At 50.2% G+C, this 19,699-nt stretch overlaps 6 protein-coding genes across 6 annotated transcripts; 2 read left to right on the top strand and 4 right to left on the bottom strand.

Moving 5' to 3' along the window:
• Positions 1 to 1,022: 1,022 nt before the first annotated feature.
• Positions 1,023 to 2,493, top strand: BO88DRAFT_401856 (metallophosphatase domain-containing protein). Its single transcript, XM_025705947.1, has one exon. The coding sequence runs from the start codon at positions 1,128 to 1,130 to the stop codon at positions 2,265 to 2,267; it is 1,140 nt and encodes a 379-aa protein (XP_025566555.1). The 5' UTR covers positions 1,023 to 1,127; the 3' UTR covers positions 2,268 to 2,493.
• A 120-nt stretch (positions 2,494 to 2,613) lies between these two features.
• On the bottom strand, positions 2,614 to 4,490 carry BO88DRAFT_381597 (L-lactate dehydrogenase (cytochrome)). The gene is made up of 3 exons (XM_025704591.1): positions 4,169 to 4,490; positions 3,802 to 4,115; positions 2,614 to 3,745 (listed from the first exon to the last, which is right to left on the bottom strand). The coding sequence occupies exons 1-3, from the start codon at positions 4,275 to 4,277 to the stop codon at positions 2,666 to 2,668; spliced, it is 1,503 nt and encodes a 500-aa protein (XP_025566554.1). The 5' UTR covers positions 4,278 to 4,490; the 3' UTR covers positions 2,614 to 2,665.
• Positions 4,491 to 5,474: 984 nt separating this feature from the next.
• On the bottom strand, positions 5,475 to 6,737 carry BO88DRAFT_168929 (Rab family GTPase). The gene is made up of 2 exons (XM_025701647.1): positions 6,453 to 6,737; positions 5,475 to 6,398 (listed from the first exon to the last, which is right to left on the bottom strand). Exons 1-2 carry the CDS (start codon positions 6,496 to 6,498, stop codon positions 5,563 to 5,565), a joined length of 882 nt encoding a protein of 293 aa, XP_025566553.1. The 5' UTR covers positions 6,499 to 6,737; the 3' UTR covers positions 5,475 to 5,562.
• A 4,019-nt stretch (positions 6,738 to 10,756) lies between these two features.
• BO88DRAFT_401853 (DUF3431 domain-containing protein) lies at positions 10,757 to 12,425 on the top strand. The gene is made up of 3 exons (XM_025705946.1): positions 10,757 to 11,415; positions 11,486 to 12,055; positions 12,110 to 12,425. Exons 1-3 carry the CDS (start codon positions 11,021 to 11,023, stop codon positions 12,165 to 12,167), a joined length of 1,023 nt encoding a protein of 340 aa, XP_025566552.1. The 5' UTR covers positions 10,757 to 11,020; the 3' UTR covers positions 12,168 to 12,425.
• Positions 12,426 to 12,550: 125 nt separating this feature from the next.
• BO88DRAFT_358671 (cation-translocating P-type ATPase) lies at positions 12,551 to 16,560 on the bottom strand. The gene is made up of 10 exons (XM_025703794.1): positions 16,276 to 16,560; positions 16,144 to 16,217; positions 15,542 to 16,081; positions 15,222 to 15,492; positions 14,935 to 15,175; positions 14,484 to 14,878; positions 14,083 to 14,431; positions 13,447 to 14,033; positions 13,068 to 13,385; positions 12,551 to 12,996 (listed from the first exon to the last, which is right to left on the bottom strand). The coding sequence occupies exons 1-10, from the start codon at positions 16,482 to 16,484 to the stop codon at positions 12,696 to 12,698; spliced, it is 3,285 nt and encodes a 1,094-aa protein (XP_025566551.1). The 5' UTR covers positions 16,485 to 16,560; the 3' UTR covers positions 12,551 to 12,695.
• Positions 16,561 to 17,037: 477 nt separating this feature from the next.
• On the bottom strand, positions 17,038 to 18,559 carry BO88DRAFT_332608 (FAD-dependent oxidoreductase; the record flags this gene model as incomplete). Its single annotated transcript, XM_025702731.1, has 3 exons — positions 17,038 to 17,502; positions 17,556 to 18,201; positions 18,252 to 18,559. The coding sequence occupies 3 exons, from the start codon at positions 18,557 to 18,559 to the stop codon at positions 17,038 to 17,040; spliced, it is 1,419 nt and encodes a 472-aa protein (XP_025566550.1).
• Positions 18,560 to 19,699: the final 1,140 nt, after the last annotated feature.

Raw genomic sequence — 19,699 nt, 5'->3', positions numbered from 1 at the left:
CCTCATGCTTTTGGAAGAGATGCTCTTTGGGCTGGACAATGGACTTGAACCGTTGAAAGGGACAAAACAGTGTCATCCGAGGGATAGATGGATGGAGGGCAAGGAGGAGAGGTTTCATTGTCTGTCTACATCCCCAGCCCGGGCTACGGTGTAATAAACGGGTACGGAAACAGAGACAAGACACTACTACAACCCGCATTTCGTCCTACATGGATTCAGGCACCTTATGACACTGTTAAATAAACAGTAGTATGCGCGTGGCATGGATGCGATCGAGGGAAAAACGTGGAGCAGCAGTCTGGGGGGAATTTACCGATGCTGGAAGGGATAGCGACCGCATGAGACACGAGCGAGAGGCAAAGTACAATCAATCAATCAATCCTCTCTGACTGACTGGGAGTGGGACACAGGATCTAGACTTGATGTCACTTTCACGGCCCAGTGGATAAGCGTCCGATCGCCTTGCTCCAGCCGAGTCCCGGAGGAGGAAAGACAGGAAGATGCAAGACTACTTGCTTAGTGTCCGTCTTGTCCAGCTTTCTTTTGCGGAGTCGATGATTCATTTTGCTGGCTCTGTCTTTTCTGTTCCCCTCCGTCCTGCACGTGATGTCCCCTTGCGCCTGACTTCAAACCCTCAGACTCGATGGACTGAAACTGATTCAGGAAACATCCACAATGAACATATCCTCCCTGTGGTACTACAAACCGACACTAAGACTTGTATACTACCGTCTGAGACACTGATAACGCGTCACCGTTGGAACCATATCATACTCCATATCTCTCGTAGGAAATTGGACAAGACAAGATATTATTATTAAAAGATACTATTGCAGGAACCATCCCATTACTTCGTAAACTTGTACCTGGAAAAACCCACCACCACCCAATCGATCCCACGCAAATTGGCTGTCCCAGTGCAAATGCTCTGATTGGTGCCGGCATCTCCCCACCTCCGCCCAGCAGCGCATGAATCCACGTTAAGCTGCTTCAAATCACCTGAACCTGAATGCCAACAACCACCACCACTACTACTACTATGGACTAACAGCATACTATTCTTCTCTCCTCCTCTCCTTCACCTATACTTCCTCCCTCCTCCCTCCTAATACCAAAACAACTCCACCATGTCCACCCCCTTCCATCGCCGTCCTTTCCCCGACTACTTCCTCTCATCCCCTCTAGCAACTCTCATCTATCCTCTCCATCAACTCCTCAACCGCCTCCGCGGTCCTCCTCACCTCCCACCCCCAAACGCCCGTCCCATCCGCGTCGTCTGCATCTCCGACACCCACACCCTCGAATACCCCGACATTCCCGACGGCGACCTCCTTATCCACGCCGGCGACCTCTGCAACGATGGCAGCGCCCGCGAGATCCAAGCCGCCGTGAACTGGCTGCGCAGTCTGCCTCACCCGCATAAAGTCGTCATCTGCGGCAACCACGACAGCTACTTCGACCCGCGATCGCGTCTCCCCGAAGACCGCAGCGATGCCTCACCTCAAAACACCTCATCCTCCACATACGCCACCATCTCCTCCTCAACCGCCTCCCTCCGCTCCCTAGACGACTACCTAACCGACGACCCTCATCCCCGCATCGACTGGGGCGACAACGACGACATCCACTACCTCCAACACTCCTCCATCACCCTCACCTTCCCACCTACCACCACCTCGAGCATAACAAGCACCACCCCCCTCCGCCCCCGCACCCTAACCATCTACGGCGCGCCCCAAATCCCCGCCATCGTGCCCTTCGGCCCCGAACACGCCTTCACCTACCCCCCACACCACGACGCCTGGTCCAACACCATCCCCATCTCCACCGACATCCTCGTCACCCATACGCCCCCACAATCACGCCTCGACCTCTCCCCGGTCTACTCCGCCGGCTGCCCGTTCCTCCTCTCCGAGCTCTGGCGCGTCCGCCCCGCCCTGCACGTCTTCGGCCACGTGCACGCCGCGTATGGCCTCGAGCGCGTCTTCTACGATGAGGCCCAGCGCGCGTGGGAGCGACTCTGCGCGTCGAGGAAATCCCGCGCCCGTCTGTCGAGATTCAGCTCCCTGTTCGGGTTCCTCCGGGATCTGTTCGATCTCTCGGGCTTGGTGGATTCGGCAAGAGTGGTGATGTATGGTGTTTTGGGGGTCGTTTGGGCCAGGGTCTGGGGTGGGGAGAATAGGGATGCCGGGTGGGTGGTTAATGCTGCTTGTATGTATAGGGATTCTGGGGTGTTGAGGAATAAGCCGCAGGTTGTGGTTTTGTAGGTTGGTTGGTTGACTGATTACTGGGTGAGTGGTTTGGTGGGTAATGGGATATGGTATCAATTTCCATATCGTTTTCTTTGTATATAGGGGAGAGTCTACAGGGGATGGTAACTGGATGAGAACGTTGTATGGGGTGGTAATGTAAATAAATTGCCGGGATCAGACTCGGCCAACTTAAGAAAGAGAATCATTCCAAGATGCTGGTTTCATGAATACGAATGTTATCCTACTACATAAATACCATAAGTAGTATGTCAACAAATCCAAAAATGTACAGTCTTGTTTATAGGCTAAAACGGGGGGTATATAGTATATACACAAAATGCAGTGATGTATGTGTATCAAAGCTGCAAGAAAAAACAAGAAACTCGAAAACACAAAATGCTCTATTCAATAAATCACAGCTTCGCCTTCTCGCTGAACCGAGGCGCCTGGAGAGGATCATAAGCACCCGAGGTGAGAGTATCCGACGGCACAGTGGCATGATGACCACCCACCAGACCACGCACGTCAATCAGACTCGGGTTCAATTCGTCGATCTTGGTGGCGCCGATCAGACGCATGTTCATCTCCATCTCATCCTTGAGGAGCTGCATGGCGCGTTCCACACCGGGCTGGCCGTACGCCGACATGGCGTACAGGAAGGGACGGCCGATACCCACGCCCTTGGCGCCGAGGCAGAGGGCTTTCAGCATGTCGGTGGCACGACGGATTCCGCCGTCGATGTAGATCTCGATCTTGTTCTCCCAGCCGCGCTCGCGGAGGATGGGCATGACTTCGGCAAGAACTTCGATGGCGGAGCGGGCAAACTCGAGCTGGCGACCGCCGTGGTTGGAGAGGACGACACCCTGCACGCCCATTTCGACGGCGCGGAGGACGTCCTCGACGCACTGGACACCCTTGAGGAGGATGGGCATCTTGGTGATGGATTGGAACCAGGGGATATCCTTCCAGGACAGAGCGGGGTCGATGAAGGAGGAGATGGCGCGGGCGGCGCCCTGGGAGCGGTCGACGGAGCTACCGCCGCTGGCCTGCACGTTGGAGCCGACGTCGGAGAACTTGGAGCGCATGTCCTTCTCACGACGGCCGAGTTGAGGAGCATCGACGGTGATGAAGAGACCCTTGCAGCCGCGGGCTTCGGCGTGCTGGACAATGCGCTTGGTGATGTTGCGGTCCTTGTTCACGTAGAGCTGGAGCCATTGGACCTGGTCGCCCTGGCGGGCATCGACAATCTCATCGAAGGAGCAGGAGGCCAATGTGGGAATCATCTGGATGACATCGTGGGAGTGTGCGGCACGGGTGAGGACGACTTCACCCTCTGGGTTGCCCAGCTTTCCGAGGGCGGTCGCGGTCACGTAGAAAGGCACTGATACCTTGGTACCGAGCATGGTGGTGGAGAAATCGACATGCTCGACGTCAACGAGAACTCGAGGGCGGAACCAAATCTTGTGGAAGGCAGAGTGGTTTTCCCGCATAGTCTAGATAGGCATGTGGTTAGTATATACTGGTGGGGGACGAATGAGACATGACCTACAATTTCATCGTCTGCACCGCTGGAATAGTAGGCCCATGCGGTCTTCTTCATAACGCTGCGGGCAACGGTCTCAAAGTCCATCAGGTTGTAGCAAGCCGCCAAGGAAGGCATGCACTTGATGCGCTCCTGGCGCGCCTCCTCCTCGGGATCGGCAGTCTTCTCCTCTTGTTCGACAGTGGTCATGTCAACTTCACCGAGATGCTTGGAAGAATCGAGGTATTTGTCGAGGGTGTCGGGCGGGTGGATGGGGTCAAACTCCTCGGTCGCATCCTTGCCGGCATACTTGAGGATAATCTTTTGGCCACCCGGGTGCTCTGGATAATGTCAGTAACAGGAAATATAGTAGTAGTGAGGACTATATACATACCTGGCAGAAATTCAGTCACATCGTAGGCTTTCCCATGGACAATGACCCAGCATGAGTCCTTGGAGTTATGTTCGGCGACAGCAGCGCCTGTGAGCTTGCCTTTACTCATAGTGGCGTGGTAGGGTGGGATGGAGGTGATCGGAGAGGCAGAAGATTGAGGTGAGGAGAAGAGAAAGGGTGAAAACAAGAACTGCAGGGAAGAAGGAGAGGAGATCGGAGATGTATATGAAGGAAAAGACGTATCGCCCGAGAGAGGAAGAAAGAGAGAGAGTAGGAGGAAAGATGAATTAATTGTTGGAAATGCAACCAAACCAGACCTCGGGTTAATGGGGAGCGAAAGCCTATGGAGCGGCGGGCACAGAAAATCGGCAGGCGGTCGTTGGTCGATCGCGTTAAGCTCAAGAAGGCGGGGGGAACCAGAACCGTTCCATCCCTTTGCTTCGGGTGACTGCGCGCTTTTTCTCGGCCGACTGCTTTCGGTCAGGGACCACCTCGGCTGTTTGGCAACCTTTATCTACGCTGGCCATTGTGTCGGCAGTTCGGAAGTTTTAACGAACCGTACGACTTTATTTCTTGGTTTGTCTGTGAGCGAATTGTTCGATGAGGGTGATATGTTGGTCAGACATTATGCTTGAGTCCAAGATATGCACAACCTAGGGAATCGAGCCTAGCGCGGGATAGAGGCAACGGCGGTTCCTACTAGTAGTACTTACAGCATTTTAATAATACGATGATCTTGATGACATTCGGGATTTCAGTCTAAATCGCGCCTATCTGGACCTTGATATATTAATCTTCAAAGGGGACCTTTAGGCAGGACAAGATTGTACAACGGTCGCGCATATAGCATTATGGTTAGATAGTAAGGCAACCTGAACCGTTAGTAGAGAATTCCATGTGGACAATTGGGTACTTTGCTGGCTGCATGCATACAGCATCATGTTCATCCCGTTGGGACTTATCTCTTGTTAGGATAGGAGCTCTTCATTGTACACCAGTCACCAAAATGTAGATAAGTCACATATTGCATAAATTCATCCATGTTAAGTATCAACCGCCATGCCATCTACTATATCTCGCCAGCCAAATTTCATATTCAAACGGAGGGTGCCTGCACCTTTTATCATCCAGAATCAACCAAAGAACAACCAAGCGATGCTCAACACGCTGCATTCATCCAATTCACATGCACACAACCCATGCAAATGCCCAGCATAAATGCCAAGCATGAAAAAAAAAAATCGTAGCAAAAAAACGCAAAATGCAAGCAAACAACGCCGCCAAGCTTCATAATGCAGTCAGTCAGTCATCATCGTGGAAGTCAAATGCAGAACAAGTAAGAGACCGAAACATTCATCGTCATCACATCATCAGAACCAGCAGGAGATGGTAGCTCAGCAACACTGTCCTCCTTTGCGCTTAGGACCCTCCACAATATCTTCCAATTCATCCCCAACACTACTGGGCGGAAATCCCAACCAGCTGCGGCGTTTGTCCCCGTACCCCAGGCGGAAGCTCCCATTCCCATCGATATTTCCAGGGGTCAGAGATGACGTCGTTCCATCAAACACTGTCGAAGATCGCTGTGATGAACTTGTTCCCGCTTCCCGTTTATTGCGCTGCTCGACCAGCTTCCGCGTTATGACACGAAATACCTCCTCGATACCCTCACCATCCTTGGCGCTAATCTCATGGCAACAATCCCACCCGATATCCTGGCCCCAGAACGCACTACTGCGCTTGCTATCAACGCCTGCAAGTGTGCTGGATGAGTGCCCGCCCAAGCCGGCCGTCGCGGGCGGCGTGGATGCTTGTGTTGGGTAAAGCTGCTCGGCGACGTAGGCGATTGTGCGTTCGAAGGGGACTTTTCGCCGAGAGGGATCAAGGGTAACAATATCGGTCTTTGTTCCGACAACGTGAATCACAATGGGGTCGTCTTCAACAAGGTTCTTCTTCAATTCTGCGAGCCAACCGGTCATTTCTTGGAAGCTTTGCTCGTCGGTGATGTCGTAACAGAGAAGGCAGGCATTGGCGCCGCGGTAGTAGAGGCGAGAGATGCTGCGAAACCGTTCCTGGCCGGCTGTGTCCCAGATCTGAAGTCGAACGATAGTATCGGAGGCGCTGTCGAGAACGCGTTTGGTCACAAAGGAGGCGCCCACAGTCGAGGCTGTAGCGGAGGGGTTGAAGTCGTTCTTGACATAGCGATCGACAAGCGAGGTTTTGCCGACGCCTGGACGGAGTTAGTCGGGTGGAGTCTGAGAGAGGAGAGGAGAGAGAAACTGACCTTGGGCGCCGAGGACAACAATTTTAGCCTCGAGAGAAGAGCTCATGGCGGGGTAGAGGCTAAGGTGGGGTACCCGGAGAGCTGGATTTGCATGTTCCAGCGGATAAATTATCGCTTGGACGGGTGAGGAATTCAGGAGGCGTTGGGAACGGGACTTAATGAACAAAAGAAAAGAAAGGTTTAGAACAAAGGCGAGGAGAGGATTGGGGACGTGGGGAGAAAGACAAGAGGGAAGGAAGGGAAGAAAGGGAGAGAGAGAGAAGGGCAGCGTTGAAAGAGCGAAAACAAGAAAAGGGAGGGCGCGGGAACGAGGCTCAAGGAAGAAACAAGTTAACCACAGCCATCCAGCCAAAGGGATCGATTCAAGCCGGCATGACAGGGCAGTGCGCGGATCAGCCGATCACTTACGAACCTCCACCCGATCAGGTGTTCGTCTTATTTGTTTGTTGAGTGAATGTCTCTGAGGGTTAGTGAGGAAAACGAGGACAGGTAGATGGGATGGAAGAGGATGAAGGAGGAATCAAATCAGTCACCGATGAAGAATGATTCAGCCCCAGCTGAATCATTCAGCATGATCCTTCTTGGCCCCTTACGTGCTTCCTGGCCTAGCCCCATTGTTTCAGCCACAGGCTCTATCAACAGGCTGAAAATCTTATAGCACTTAGTAGTACTTTGTATCTCGTGTTCGTGCTCTCTCACGGCAACCCCGGCTGTCAGGATGTCAGCCATGCATTGCCTCGATTATGACAGGCTGGGTTGAAGCAGGTCTTGCTGTCCACCGACGCAATATATTTTCCTTTCAGCCGCAAGTCCCAAGAGTCTGGGTCTGTTCAGGGCACAGGCCACTGGATGGTACCACCGTATCTAAAGCATTGATAGTGCACAATGGTGGCTTCAGTATTTATTTAGTTCGTCCTGCCTAAGTAATCAGCGACCGTGCACTTGGACCTCCGCTGACGGGCGGCACCTCGCAACTCGCAATATCCAGATGGGACCCTGCGATGATTCCGCTTCACATGTATTGCAGTTGATGGAATAAATTGAATGGCAGCAACAGAACTTGGTCGATTTGTCTGTCACATGCTGTATATCTCTTACTGGCGCTGCTAACATCAGTCTGGATGGGAACATCGGGCGTGGCATTGAACTAGCGAATCATGTAATAACCATATGAAGTTCTATACATTGAAATTTTTCCACATGCTGGGTAGCATAGTATAAAAGCGACAAAAGGACCTAGTATAGAAACCACAGGTTTGTGAATCCTGGTCGCCAGTACTCGGAGTAATACATAAGATGACGTTAAGTAGGTATCTTATTACCTGAAAATGTATTTACAAAACAACTGTACATTTTTTTTATTATAATGAGCCATATTTCCTCCGCTAGTATTCAGCTCCGTATATTGTTGTGTTGTGACGAAACTAGAGTGGTGCCATAAGGTGTGCTTTGATAGTAATATTGCCTAATCAGGAAACCTCATAAACTCGGGCAACAGCACTTCCTGTATCTATGTAATGTAAAACAATTCCATTCTTAACTCCGAGCATACATAGTACTATTTAAGTATGTTCCGAATCGCTTGTTGGCTCGTTAAATCGCTAGTATATTAGGCAACCTCAATACCTCGCTGACCTATGACCCACTTCTCACCAGAAAGCCAAATGGCAGTTAAGCTCAATTGACCCGACTGATGCATACGATCGCGAATTACTTTCTGGAAATATATCCATCGATTCGATCACCAATTGGCTAGTATCGGCTTTTGTGGTACACTCGACCAGAATATTTCTATTTAGGACCATGGACAATGGAACCGACCGAGGCTAAAATAAAATTAGTCTCCCATTGCATTGTATTGTGAGCAAGACCAGGGATACTAGCCATGAGACACTCGCTCCCAACCAAATAATAAAATGGAATAAAATAAAAAAAATAGATTCCTTTAGGTCGTTTATGTTGCATTGGAAGCGTAGTGAGTACTCGGTAATCGTAAGAGGCCGTTAATGAAATTAGTAGTCCAGTTGCTCCATCTTGAGCAGTGCGGAAAATATATCCCTCACAATATGCAAGTTATCATCTTGCCCAGCCAGAATCACAATGTGCTCCGGTTTGAAATCCATACAACCAACTTCAATCCATTAGATTCTGTATCCGCTCTACTATCAAATTATTAATCTCTCCTGTTTAATATATAAATACAAATAGACCAACTACTCAAGCTTAAAAGCCAATTACGCATAGACCAAGAAGCATGGATGCTGTCATACAGAATAACATCACATGCACATGGCCGGGGTAGGTCATCGCACGATAAGCAGTGTCACCACGCGACAATAGTATGTATCACCCATTATCAGTACTACGGCAGTTGCCAGTCTGATGGAACATAGCTCCAGGGGATGACTGTCAATAATGCGAAGTGTTTCCATAGGGGTTCGAAATTGGCTGCCGTATAGACTATTTATTAACTGGCTATTTTCATTCTACACAGGTATCCCGGAGTTATAACCTCAGGTTGGTGATATACCCTGCTAGTGTGTAGATGGAAGCTCGAGTACTAGTACAATCTCATATCCTTCCTTGTTATAGGCTACGGCAGATATGATGGACAATTCTGCAGACATAATTCCGTCCACTCATTAATGGACGAATAGACGGAATGGCAGGGATCATGTGGGGGTGAAATTGAATCTGATTGATTGATTGATTAATCCGCTTATGTGCTGAGACAGCTACTTATCTAGTACTTACACACCTCAGTAAGCTTCTAGGTTAAGCTCTTCGCTACTACGCCGTATGTGATAGATCATTTGCATGCAATCCTTCGGGCGGAAAGCGTGGTTCTTGAATCTTGAAAATGCCTGAGGCGCAATCCGAACAGCTCAATGCGATGACCATCATCCCTCATTCATGAGCAATTGCATATGGTAAAAGAAAAGAAAAACAAAAGACGGTGGGGTAAATGAATGCTCGTCAATGAATTGACCCTGCAGCTGGTCGATGCTTGGTTGCTTGGCATATTCAGATCCTTGCCCTCTATGGCAATATTGTCGGCAACGACAAAGACAACAAAACCCACTCATTGTTTTGTTATGCGTTTAGACAGAGACCTTTGATTTGGATTTCTTTGGTTGTAGGATAATATAGACATCGACCATGATGTCAGTCATACTCCTACTTTAACTAGTGAGATGGTCAGTTTCAACACTGCTTTGCACAGCTTTCTCTGGTAATCACAATGTAAATTACAAGGTAAAGACAGCGAAAAACGGCAGCAACACAGCCCTGCTGACGGGTGGATATTCAGGGTTCAGCCGGGAGAAGCCAGCTGGCCAGTAGGACTGGCCCGAGTGGTGGGACGTTTGAGATAGACTCGGTGGCTGTGGATCGTAACCCGATTAGAGACGGGATGGGATCGGACTTGCCTGCCACTGTCACTGTCAGTATTTCTGACAGCGCAAGTTGCCGGACCAGGATGGATTTCACTGGTTGCGACAGAGATGATCCTCATTGGAGGCGGGGGTTATGGTAGTATTCTTCACGGAGAAACTTTGCTGTCTTTGCGACCGGTCTAATGCATGGAGAGTTGATTAGTATCCTCTGGACCCTGGCGATAATGGGATTGTCGCACGGAGCCCGACGGATTATTTTTCTGCTGGGAGGGATCGGCAGTGGATGGGGAGAGGAGAGAAAAGAAAGGAAAAACTGCAAGCGAAACTTTTAGCGAAGATAATGGAAAATCCATGCGAGGGGTCCATCTGAATCAGGGACTGTATTATATTTTGTACTTTAAGTGAACATCTGAAACTAGCAAGAGGCTGATGCTTTTATCTGCTTCCTTCATACTATGGTTTAAAATAGGACGAGGGCGAGAACAAATACTATTAGACACTACTCCATCCTCGACAAAGCTTGATCCTTCGCGCCCGAGTCTAGAATGATGACCGAGACTATTTATACCGACAGGTCTGAAACACTTTTGGGATTATTGTTTTACCCGACTCCATAGTAATCTCGCAGTTCATATCCCCGAGTAGGAACAAGTACTAGTCTAACTGCCTGCTATTTAGGCTACCATGTAAGTAACAAGCCTTGTTCACATACCGTATGTAAGAAAAATATCAACGGTAATTCAAGTAATGGTAAGAATCCCTGATGATCCCGCCCGGAAACCCACCAATCGGCGCCAAGCGCCCCCCCAGGGAGATAAGCCTCCAGCGGGCGGGCGTCCGTCAGAGTCAGCAAAGTCGCTGCCCGTTAATTCAGAGTTTATGAAATTATTTGCATTTCAATTTTCCATCGTTCGGCTGTTCTTTCCTGTACTTCCCATAACCCCGTACCTGGTAACAATCCCGTCGTCGTCTGGTTAATTTCACCAAACCAACCTAAACACTAAACCCCTTCGTCGGATCTTTCTTCCCACGTTGCCTGTTTCTCCTTCTCTCGCTCTCTCTCGCTTTCGCTTTTCTCCTCCTTCTCCCTCTCTCTCTCTCTCCCCCTTCCTTTCCTCCCTTCCAATCCCATTCGGTAGTCTCAGCCTGGGCTTTTCGCAGGCGCGTTATGAAATGAGACTGTCCTACCGGATTGGTGCGGCTGCACTTATCATCCTCGCCATTATCCTCATCAAACGTCACCTCGATCTCGTCCAGGATGATGCGCGCGTTCAGTCCGGCTGGAGTTTCAGCTCCTTCTCCGCCGAATCTGCAGCGGATGGCAGCAGCAGCAGCAACAATGTGAACAGTGGCAACGACGGGGTGTCAACTCCGAAGAACTCGAAACCCATTCTTACCGGCAACGACAAGAGCAACAGCAATGGCAAAACCAAAGGGTCCTCCGACGATTCGGCCGTCTCTCGACCGCTCTACGAAACCACTCCCATTATCGTTCCGAATGATCGCGTTATCGTCATGGCAAAATTATCCACCGAGGACACCAGCTGGGTGAGCAATGATCTTGCAGAGTACGTCTTCTCCTGGACCTTCACCCTCTCTCAAGATTAAACCAAATCTCTAACAAAAATTTATCATCAGATGGCGCAACGTCATTTATACCGTCGACGACGTAACCGCATCCCGACACACCCCCAAGAACAAAGGTCGCGAATCCCTCGCCTACCTGCAATACATCGTGGACCACTACGACGACCTCCCCAGCACGATCGTCTTCATCCACAGCCACAAAGACGGCTGGCCCGGAGCCTGGCACACCGATACCATGGCCTACAGCAACGTAGATTCCATCCGAGCCTTACAAACCGACTTCGTGCAACGAAACGGCTACGTCAACCTCCGGTGCCAGCAGACGCCCGGCTGTCCCGATGAGATTCGCCCCTTCCGAGACCCTCCGCAATTCGGAAAGACGGCGGAACGTGTGTACGCGCAGGCGTGGGCGGAATTGTTCAACAACACCGACGTACCGGAAGTGGTTGGAGTAGCGTGCTGTTCGCAATTCGCTGTGTCGAGGGAACAGGTCCTCAAGCGGCCATTGGAGCAATACACATGGTTCTACGACTGGGTGTTGAATACGGGCCTGTCGGATGATCTGAGTGCCCATGTGATGGAGTATACATGGCATATTATTTTTGGGAAGGATCCGGTCTAGTAAGTCTCTCCCCAAAGATTAGATGCGAAAGCATAATACTAACAAATATACAGCTGCCCCGACGCCTATCAATGCTACCAAGACGTCTACGGCAATCCTTATTTCTGGTGATTCCGTCTGAACTGTAAAGAATACCCCTCTTGTTTCTCATGGCTTTGCGGGATTTATTTTTCCTTTCTACATTGTAATCTTTTTATTTTTTCTTTTTCGATTTTCCATTTTTTGGCTCCGGATCTGACGACTCACGTGCGTAACTTTGGTTGTTATGCTTTGCTTGCTTTTTTTGGTCTCGAGGTGTTTAGCTTGTACATGATTGGGAATTCTTGGTTGAAAAAGTCGTCTCGTTGAGCAATATACATTATGTGGAATTATCCATTTTTTTACCCCTTTTTTGATACATTGTGTCTAATCGTAGGGTATATTCTATAATCTGCATGCATTATGCAGTACTCTTAGAACCATGTAAAAAGAAAAAGAAAAGAGGTATCAGAATACTACTTACTACATACACTAACTACCAATATCCACAAATCATAACTACATCTGCAGTATAAACTGAACAACTCCCACAAAGCAAAGCAAAGCAAAACAAAGCAAAACAAAGCAAATAAAATCTACCCCTAGTCTATCTTAAGATATCTACCAAGCCAACCGATCCAACACCCCACCAGGCCACCTCCTCACGCCCGCCTTACGCAACTCATCCAGGATAAGAATCCCGAGACCAAAAGCAGCAGGCAGGAAATAATGTTCCACGGGGACACTACTCGTATCCAACACCCGCTGCAACGGCGGGATATATAACCAGAAGACGGCCATGGCCAAAGCGAAGAGGATTGCCGGGAAGAGAAGCAGATTCTGGGTCTGTTTGTTGAAGGCTGGGGGGTGGGAGAAGATGGAGAGACGTCTGGTTCGGACGGCCATGAGGTTGAACCATTGCCTGTTTTCATTTATTTATTGTTAGTGTGGGGGTGGGGGGTGGGTAGAGGGGATAATTGGGGATAAACGTACATGACTACAAGGTTGATAAAGTAAACGGAGCTTGCTTCGTTGAGTCGAGCATTGAGCCAGTCGGTGTCGATGTTGTTTGGGGTTGCGCCGAATTTGAACCAGAGGGCGGAGAAGGGGATCCCGTTGCGTTCGAGGTACCAGTAGGCCATGGCGAAGGAGGCGATGGTTTCGATCATGCCGAGGATGCCGTAGGCGTGGAAGATCAGTTTCCAGTTCACGAGGCGGTTTTGTTTTGGCTTGCGGGGTGGGCGGAGGAGGACGTCGGCTTCGGGGGCTTCGTAGGCGAGGACGGTTGCGGCGGCGCAGTCGGTGAAGCAACTGGGTTGGAGTGTATGTGAGTAGGGGGGATGGGGGTGGTATGTGTTGGTGTAGTGCTTACCAGATGATTATCATCAGGAAGGAAGAGAGGACCTGAGGAAGGCCGAATACGACGCTGGTGAACACGGGCCAGAATTCGGAGAAGGAACCGGCTGGGAGAAGATAGACGATGGTTTTCTTTAGGTTGTCGAACACTACGCGGCCGTATTGCACTGCTTCGACGATGGCTGAGAAGGATTCCATCAATACCATGTCTGATGCTTCGATGGCTATGTCGGAGCCGCTTCCTAGAGCTATTCCGATGTCTGCTGCTTTGAGGGATGGTGCATCGTTGACTCCGTCGCCGGTCATGCCGACGATTTCATCGCGAGCGCGGAATTCACGGACGATACGCAGTTTTTGCTCTGGGGTGGTGCGCCAGAAGACTATCTCTTGGTACTGGCATAGCTGTTCCCACTGGTGGTCGTTCAAGCTCATGAGTTCAGCCCCGCTAAGTGTGATGGCGGTGGTAGATGGTGTACTAGGTGGCTTTTCATCGTAGTCGGGGAGCCGCTTCAAGGACGAGGCAGTGTCGACGGGACCGTGAGTGCTGACGATACCGCATTGTCGGGCGATGGCAAGAGCAGTGAGCCCATAATCACCAGTCACCTATGTGCATGGTTAGTAGAGAATTCAGCTTCCAGATGGAATATCTCACCATGAAGATGCGGACTCCCGCGCGCCTCAAAGTTCTGACCACGTCTGGAATCTCCTCTCTCGGGGGATCAACGATGCCCACCAGGCCGACAAGAACCAAGCCCGTTTTTGCATGATTCATGACTTCGGATTCGAATTCTCTGGACGAAGGAAGAGGCATGATATCTGAAGCTGGAAGGACTTTACGTGCAAGCAGGATCACTCGTTTGCCTTCGCTGGACCACTGGTCCTTGACATATTTGATGTGAGCCAGTATTCTTCCATCCAGAGGCAGTACGCTTCCATCTGTGTCTACGATCTGTGTGCATCGCTCAATCAGAATGTCGGGTGCGCCCTTTATAGTAAGGAGACTGCAGAGTAGACGATTAGCACTGGCAGTGGCTAGAGAAGCGGTGGACTAACGTATCGTTCCGCTTGAACTGAGCTGATTCAGCTGCGGACATTCCAAGACTCAATCCTGCGGACTCGACGAGACTGAAAGTCCTGATCATAAACTTATTCTTGCTGTTGAATGCCAGTTCGAATGTCTTCCGCCAAGTGCGCCGCAACTCTGCAACAGAACCAAGGCCTTCAGAGAACCTCAAGACGGCCTGGTCAGTTGCATCACCGTGGATTTCCCTCTCATGAAGGGGCTGATTCATAGACGAGGCATCGAACTCCGCTGCATTGCAGAGGCCGGCGATACCACGAAGCTGATGCATTCCAGTTTTCCTTCCCTTGATCACCATTTCGTCTCTGGCTAGCTCTGTGCTAAAACGGGACATTGAGAGAGCACAATCGGTAACAAACATTTTGTTCTGTAGCCAGGCACCAAGTTAACAGGGCTTGTGACTCTGGATGGCGTAGGGCAGACCTTTGTTAAAGTTCCAGTCTTGTCGGAACAAATCACCGAAACTGCACCCAATGTCTCGACTGTCTTCAAAGACTTGCACAGGATTTTATTCTTGCTCATGAGATTGGCGGTAATGGTGAGGTTCGCAGTCAAGGCAATTGGCAGCCCTTCAGGAATAAAAGCAATTGCAACACTGACACAGTCGACGATCAGCGTTGGCACGTTGATCCAGCCTGGATGGTCGACTCGGAGCCATGTAGCCCTGTAGAGGTCAGCAGGTATGAATAGAACTATCAGAAACCGCCTACCAAACAATTATGACGATGATGATCATCGTGAGCATGATGAGAACGATCAACAATACAAAGCGCAAGACTTCCTTCTCAAGGGTAGTCAGTCCCTTCTTGGGCTCGCTTGTCAACTTAGCAATCCGACCAAAGACCGTCGAGTCTCCAGTCGAGACAACGACACCGACTGCACTTCCAGTGACGCAATGCGTTCCCTGAAGTCCAATGCAGTGGGTTTCAAGGTAGTTGTCATCCGTGGAATCGACTGTCCCGTTGACCGGCAGCGACTCGCCTGAATAATCCATTAGCTCCTGCTGCCAGCACCTCAGACAGTAGCGTACCAGTCAAGATAGAACGGTCAAAGCACACGTCATTGGAGACCTCAACCAAGCGCACGTCTGCAGGTAGCTTGTTTCCCGCTTTGAGATGTACCACGTCTCCAGGGACAATATCCGGGGCAGAGACTACTACTAGAGAGCTGTCACGGAGAACAAGACAGCTCTCGGGTAGCATTGCCGTGATTGAAGCCATGACCCTTGAGGATGACCAGTCCTGCCACGCGTTGAAACCTGCCTGAATGAAGAACACAGCCAGCAGGACAATGGCCAAAGCAAGGTTTGCCGGAGCGGGAGGCTGTCCCAAGGGCTTCCAAGAGATGAATACGAGTATACAGCCGATCAGTAGAATGCCCCCGAAGCCCTTGAAGAAATAGCCAAAGATCTGCCAGAACCATTGGTGTGGTAGCGGAGACAGAGCGTTCTTTCCAAACTCACAGACCCGTTGCTGGACCTGGTCGTGCGATAGGCCTTGAGAAATGTCGACACGCCATCGCTTCTGTATCTCCTCGGGCGAAACCATATGCCAGTCGAGATTAGACAGATCTAGAAAGCTATCATTAGCAGTGAAGGCCCTAGAGGGATCAACAACTGAGTGGAAACAGTACCGGTCGCGACATTGCTTTTAGTCTTTGCAGCCTCCGCTCGTTCACGGTCTCTCGCCTCATCGATATCAAATGAACTATCCAAACGAAGTCAGAGCTCAATGAACTTTTATCAATACCGAGTGCGGCACTGACACTGTACGATAATGAATTGGCAATGAAAGAGAAGGATCAACGGTCGCTCTTCGTGCGCGACTGCGAGCAGAGCTGTTGGATGCCACTGATGTCGTTCGCGAAAGCTGCAGAGGGTCTCTTCTGGCTGTTACGCCTTTCTCTTCGTCACCTTCTTGCCAGCGGAGACGAGTCGCTTCGGCATTGAGTGACACGCCTGACTTCGCGTCCATCTTGATGAAGTAGAGGAGCTCAGTTCAGCCGATTGAGAGGCAGACGACACCACACGGAAAAAGCCGAACAGAGCAGAATAGAACGCAAGAATATTTGGTGCGCGGCAATTTGAGCTCCCACTGTGCCCGCCAGCTTTTATAGTTAGAAGTGGAGGCTCGGACTGTCAACCACGCGCAAGGTCTGTGCGGATGCCATGCGAGCTTTGCCTCATGACAGAGTGATAGAAATCCCAGGCCGATGACACTTGCGGGTTTTACCAGAACCAGTGGTTGAGGATGTTTGGACCGGAGGATGGAGTGCGGTTGAGATCAGTGGCTTGGGTAAATCCCTCAAGCGTGTCAAAGACGGCGGACTACTGTTTAGCACTAGCCCTCACTCCTCGACCAGCCATAAAGTCCCTCACTCTGATCACTTCTGGTAACTCTAGCCTACACAATATAGCTGCCTGTTAGATCATTTAATTAGTTTCTGAGGGAAAAATTGTTCAGTGAATAATAAAATCCTGTCATTCTTAGAAACCGACCACCCTTGGCCGAGAAAGCTGATTCTTGTCTACAACACCAGGGCATGCAAAACATAGAACATCAAGCTCGTTGCTGTTGCTAGGGGTAGTATTATCATTTGCCAGCTCCACACACTTTCGTGTTCTTTGTTCTCTAGAACTTGCTGCCTACTGCACTGTTCTGGCAGTGGTAAGGGAAGATAGTCCACTCGTGCTGTACGCGAGGTGATCGAAGTGAGCAAGCCAATTCCCGTTCCATGAAAGTGTGAAAGAAACACTTGGTTTAGCTTGAGCACCCAGCTAGTTGCCGCTTCTATGCGGACCGCGCACCGTGAGATGAGAAAAAGACCTCTGGTTCTGCGCTTACGTGAATCTTCCCAAGCCTTCAACATTGGCGTGAGTCGATCTTCCGTATATAAAGGAGTGGACCCGCGGGCGAAGAAAACTAGATGGTTCGCAAGCGATGCGGCGGATTCAATGGCGCAATTGGCACCTTCTGCTATATTCGGTGCCATCTATACATCATTGTCAACTACCCTACCATGACGCATTCAAGGTGTGAGAGTACCTTGTGTACCGCATCCCCTATTCCTACAAACCGGCCCCAGGACCACCTGTTTTGGAATCCCTCTTCCAGTGAGGCCATAATGCATGATTCAGAGCGGTTGAAGATTTCGCCGAACGTGACATCGCTGGTGACATGCTTCTCCAGAAACGGTTCGACGATCCTGGATACATAAGCGCGGTCGGAAGCATGGCGCGGGATGGACACCGGCATCATTGTGCGCGCAATCGACATGAACCAGCAGACTCTGGAGTCCGCCCCCACCATAATAACCGTTAACCAGCCATGTCCATAGGTCCGGTGGACGTCTCCTTTATTCAGCCTGGGGATTGACTGAGCGATACCGAAAACACCAGCGAAGGAATCGGTCAAGGGGACCTCGGAAAGCCAGCGAGAGCTGGCAACAGCCCCATTGGTATCACGGATATGATGCCACATCTGCTCACGCACGATGCTATGAACGCCGTCCGCACCAACTACCAGATTCCCTGAGACACTCATTCCATCCGCGCTGTAAACTGTAACATTATCCGAAGATGACACTATGCGGACGACTCGCCGATTGAAGAACAGCCGACTGCTCCGAAGGCGAGTATATAAAATACCTAGGAGTGCCCGTCGGGCGATAACGAGGACAGGATAATCAATTCTACCCGCAGTCAGCCCACAATTTCTTTGATAAACACAATCGCCGCATACCGTCCGAAAGATCGAATCCGTCCCGCATCAACCCGTCGCAGCAGGCGTCCGGTTTCAAGCCAAGTGCTGTGCGATACCATGCATTGACCTTGGTCCAGCACGTCTTGATACAATCCCAACTGATCAAGAATCCGGGCGCCATTCGGAAGGATGGCAAGCCCAGCACCATCCGGGTATGTATCAGATCTTGCTTCGAGAACAGTAAACTCGATTTCGGTGTTGGATAAACAGTGGGCGAGAGTCAGGCCGGCGATCGAGGCACCCACAATGATAACGTGTAACGGCCGTTGACTGTTTGGTTTGGACATTGCCACAATGCTGAGGAGCGCATGGTCTAGGATTTTTGTCAGATACCTAGAGGGTCATGACGAAGAAAGAATGGTTATAATGATAGTTGAGCATGTTAGTGATAAGCATAATCAGGTGGACATAGTAATATCCTAGAATTTTGGGATCAGGAGCCCGAATGCTCCATATAAAGAGCTCTGCTGGATCATTATCAACTGGGACATTCTGTCTGGTCACAGGCCACGGAATGGCAGGTACGACCGGTAAACGGTCAGGTCGTGGCCACATCTGACCGCTTGTGCTACTCGGCTGGAAGCAGAGATAGGAGGACACCTTGTGCACATGCTATGATCAGTATGGCTCCCCACAGGATATATACACTAACAGAGCCATCGCCTCTGACCCTATCATAACTCCTCTGTGCCTGGTCTCCTTCCTTGCAGAAGACAGAGATGGCTGAATTTTTCAGGATTATATAAATTCAATACAGCCGCCATAGTAAATGGAGGCAACATCACATGTCCCATAATACTAGGCATGTAGTCGATGCCTCAATATTGTCGTCCAAATACCAAACCAACGGTAGACAACTCCCCCAGGTAGCCTCGACCTTATACCCAAGAACAAGCACCAGGGCATAGTTCGCATAACACTCAGCTGACACCTCGCGCCTAGCCAGCCATTAAGATACCAGCAACGAGTAATATAATTCTGACTCAGTTAAAGTTAGTTCACTAAATTGTTAGTGGTCATACGGGCTGGATTAACGTTAAACATCCATGTCAACGAGTCCACAACACCCCTGTAGATAACAGTGTGGTGGTGGCTCGGATAAGTGAGTTTAGTTAGTTAGCTGGCGGGGGTGTAAGCCTAATGCTTTTAGTATGTGTGCGTGAGTGAGTGGGCTTACGGGAACTGCCCGGTAGGTAATTAGTAGTAAATACTGCACAGAGAATAATGGACTCGTCTAATATGTCGAGGGCAAGTTGCAGCCGAGAGCAGAGAGAGAAGCGAGACCAGACCGGTGCCTCGGCTATGCCGTGGATGCATTTCGGTGTAAATAAATCACTCACTTGGTAGTTTAGTTTTGCTGATTTGCAAGCATGCATACATAAGTACAATCCTGCTTATCGTGAATTGAATAGTGTCCATAATGCATC

This window comes from Aspergillus vadensis, assembly GCF_003184925.1.
Source record: "Aspergillus vadensis CBS 113365 unplaced genomic scaffold BO88scaffold_3, whole genome shotgun sequence".
In the NCBI taxonomy this organism is placed as follows: Eukaryota; Fungi; Ascomycota; class Eurotiomycetes; order Eurotiales; family Aspergillaceae; genus Aspergillus; species Aspergillus vadensis.
Note: the sequence above shows the minus strand (reverse complement) of the source record. Positions and strands in the feature narration are given on the sequence as shown.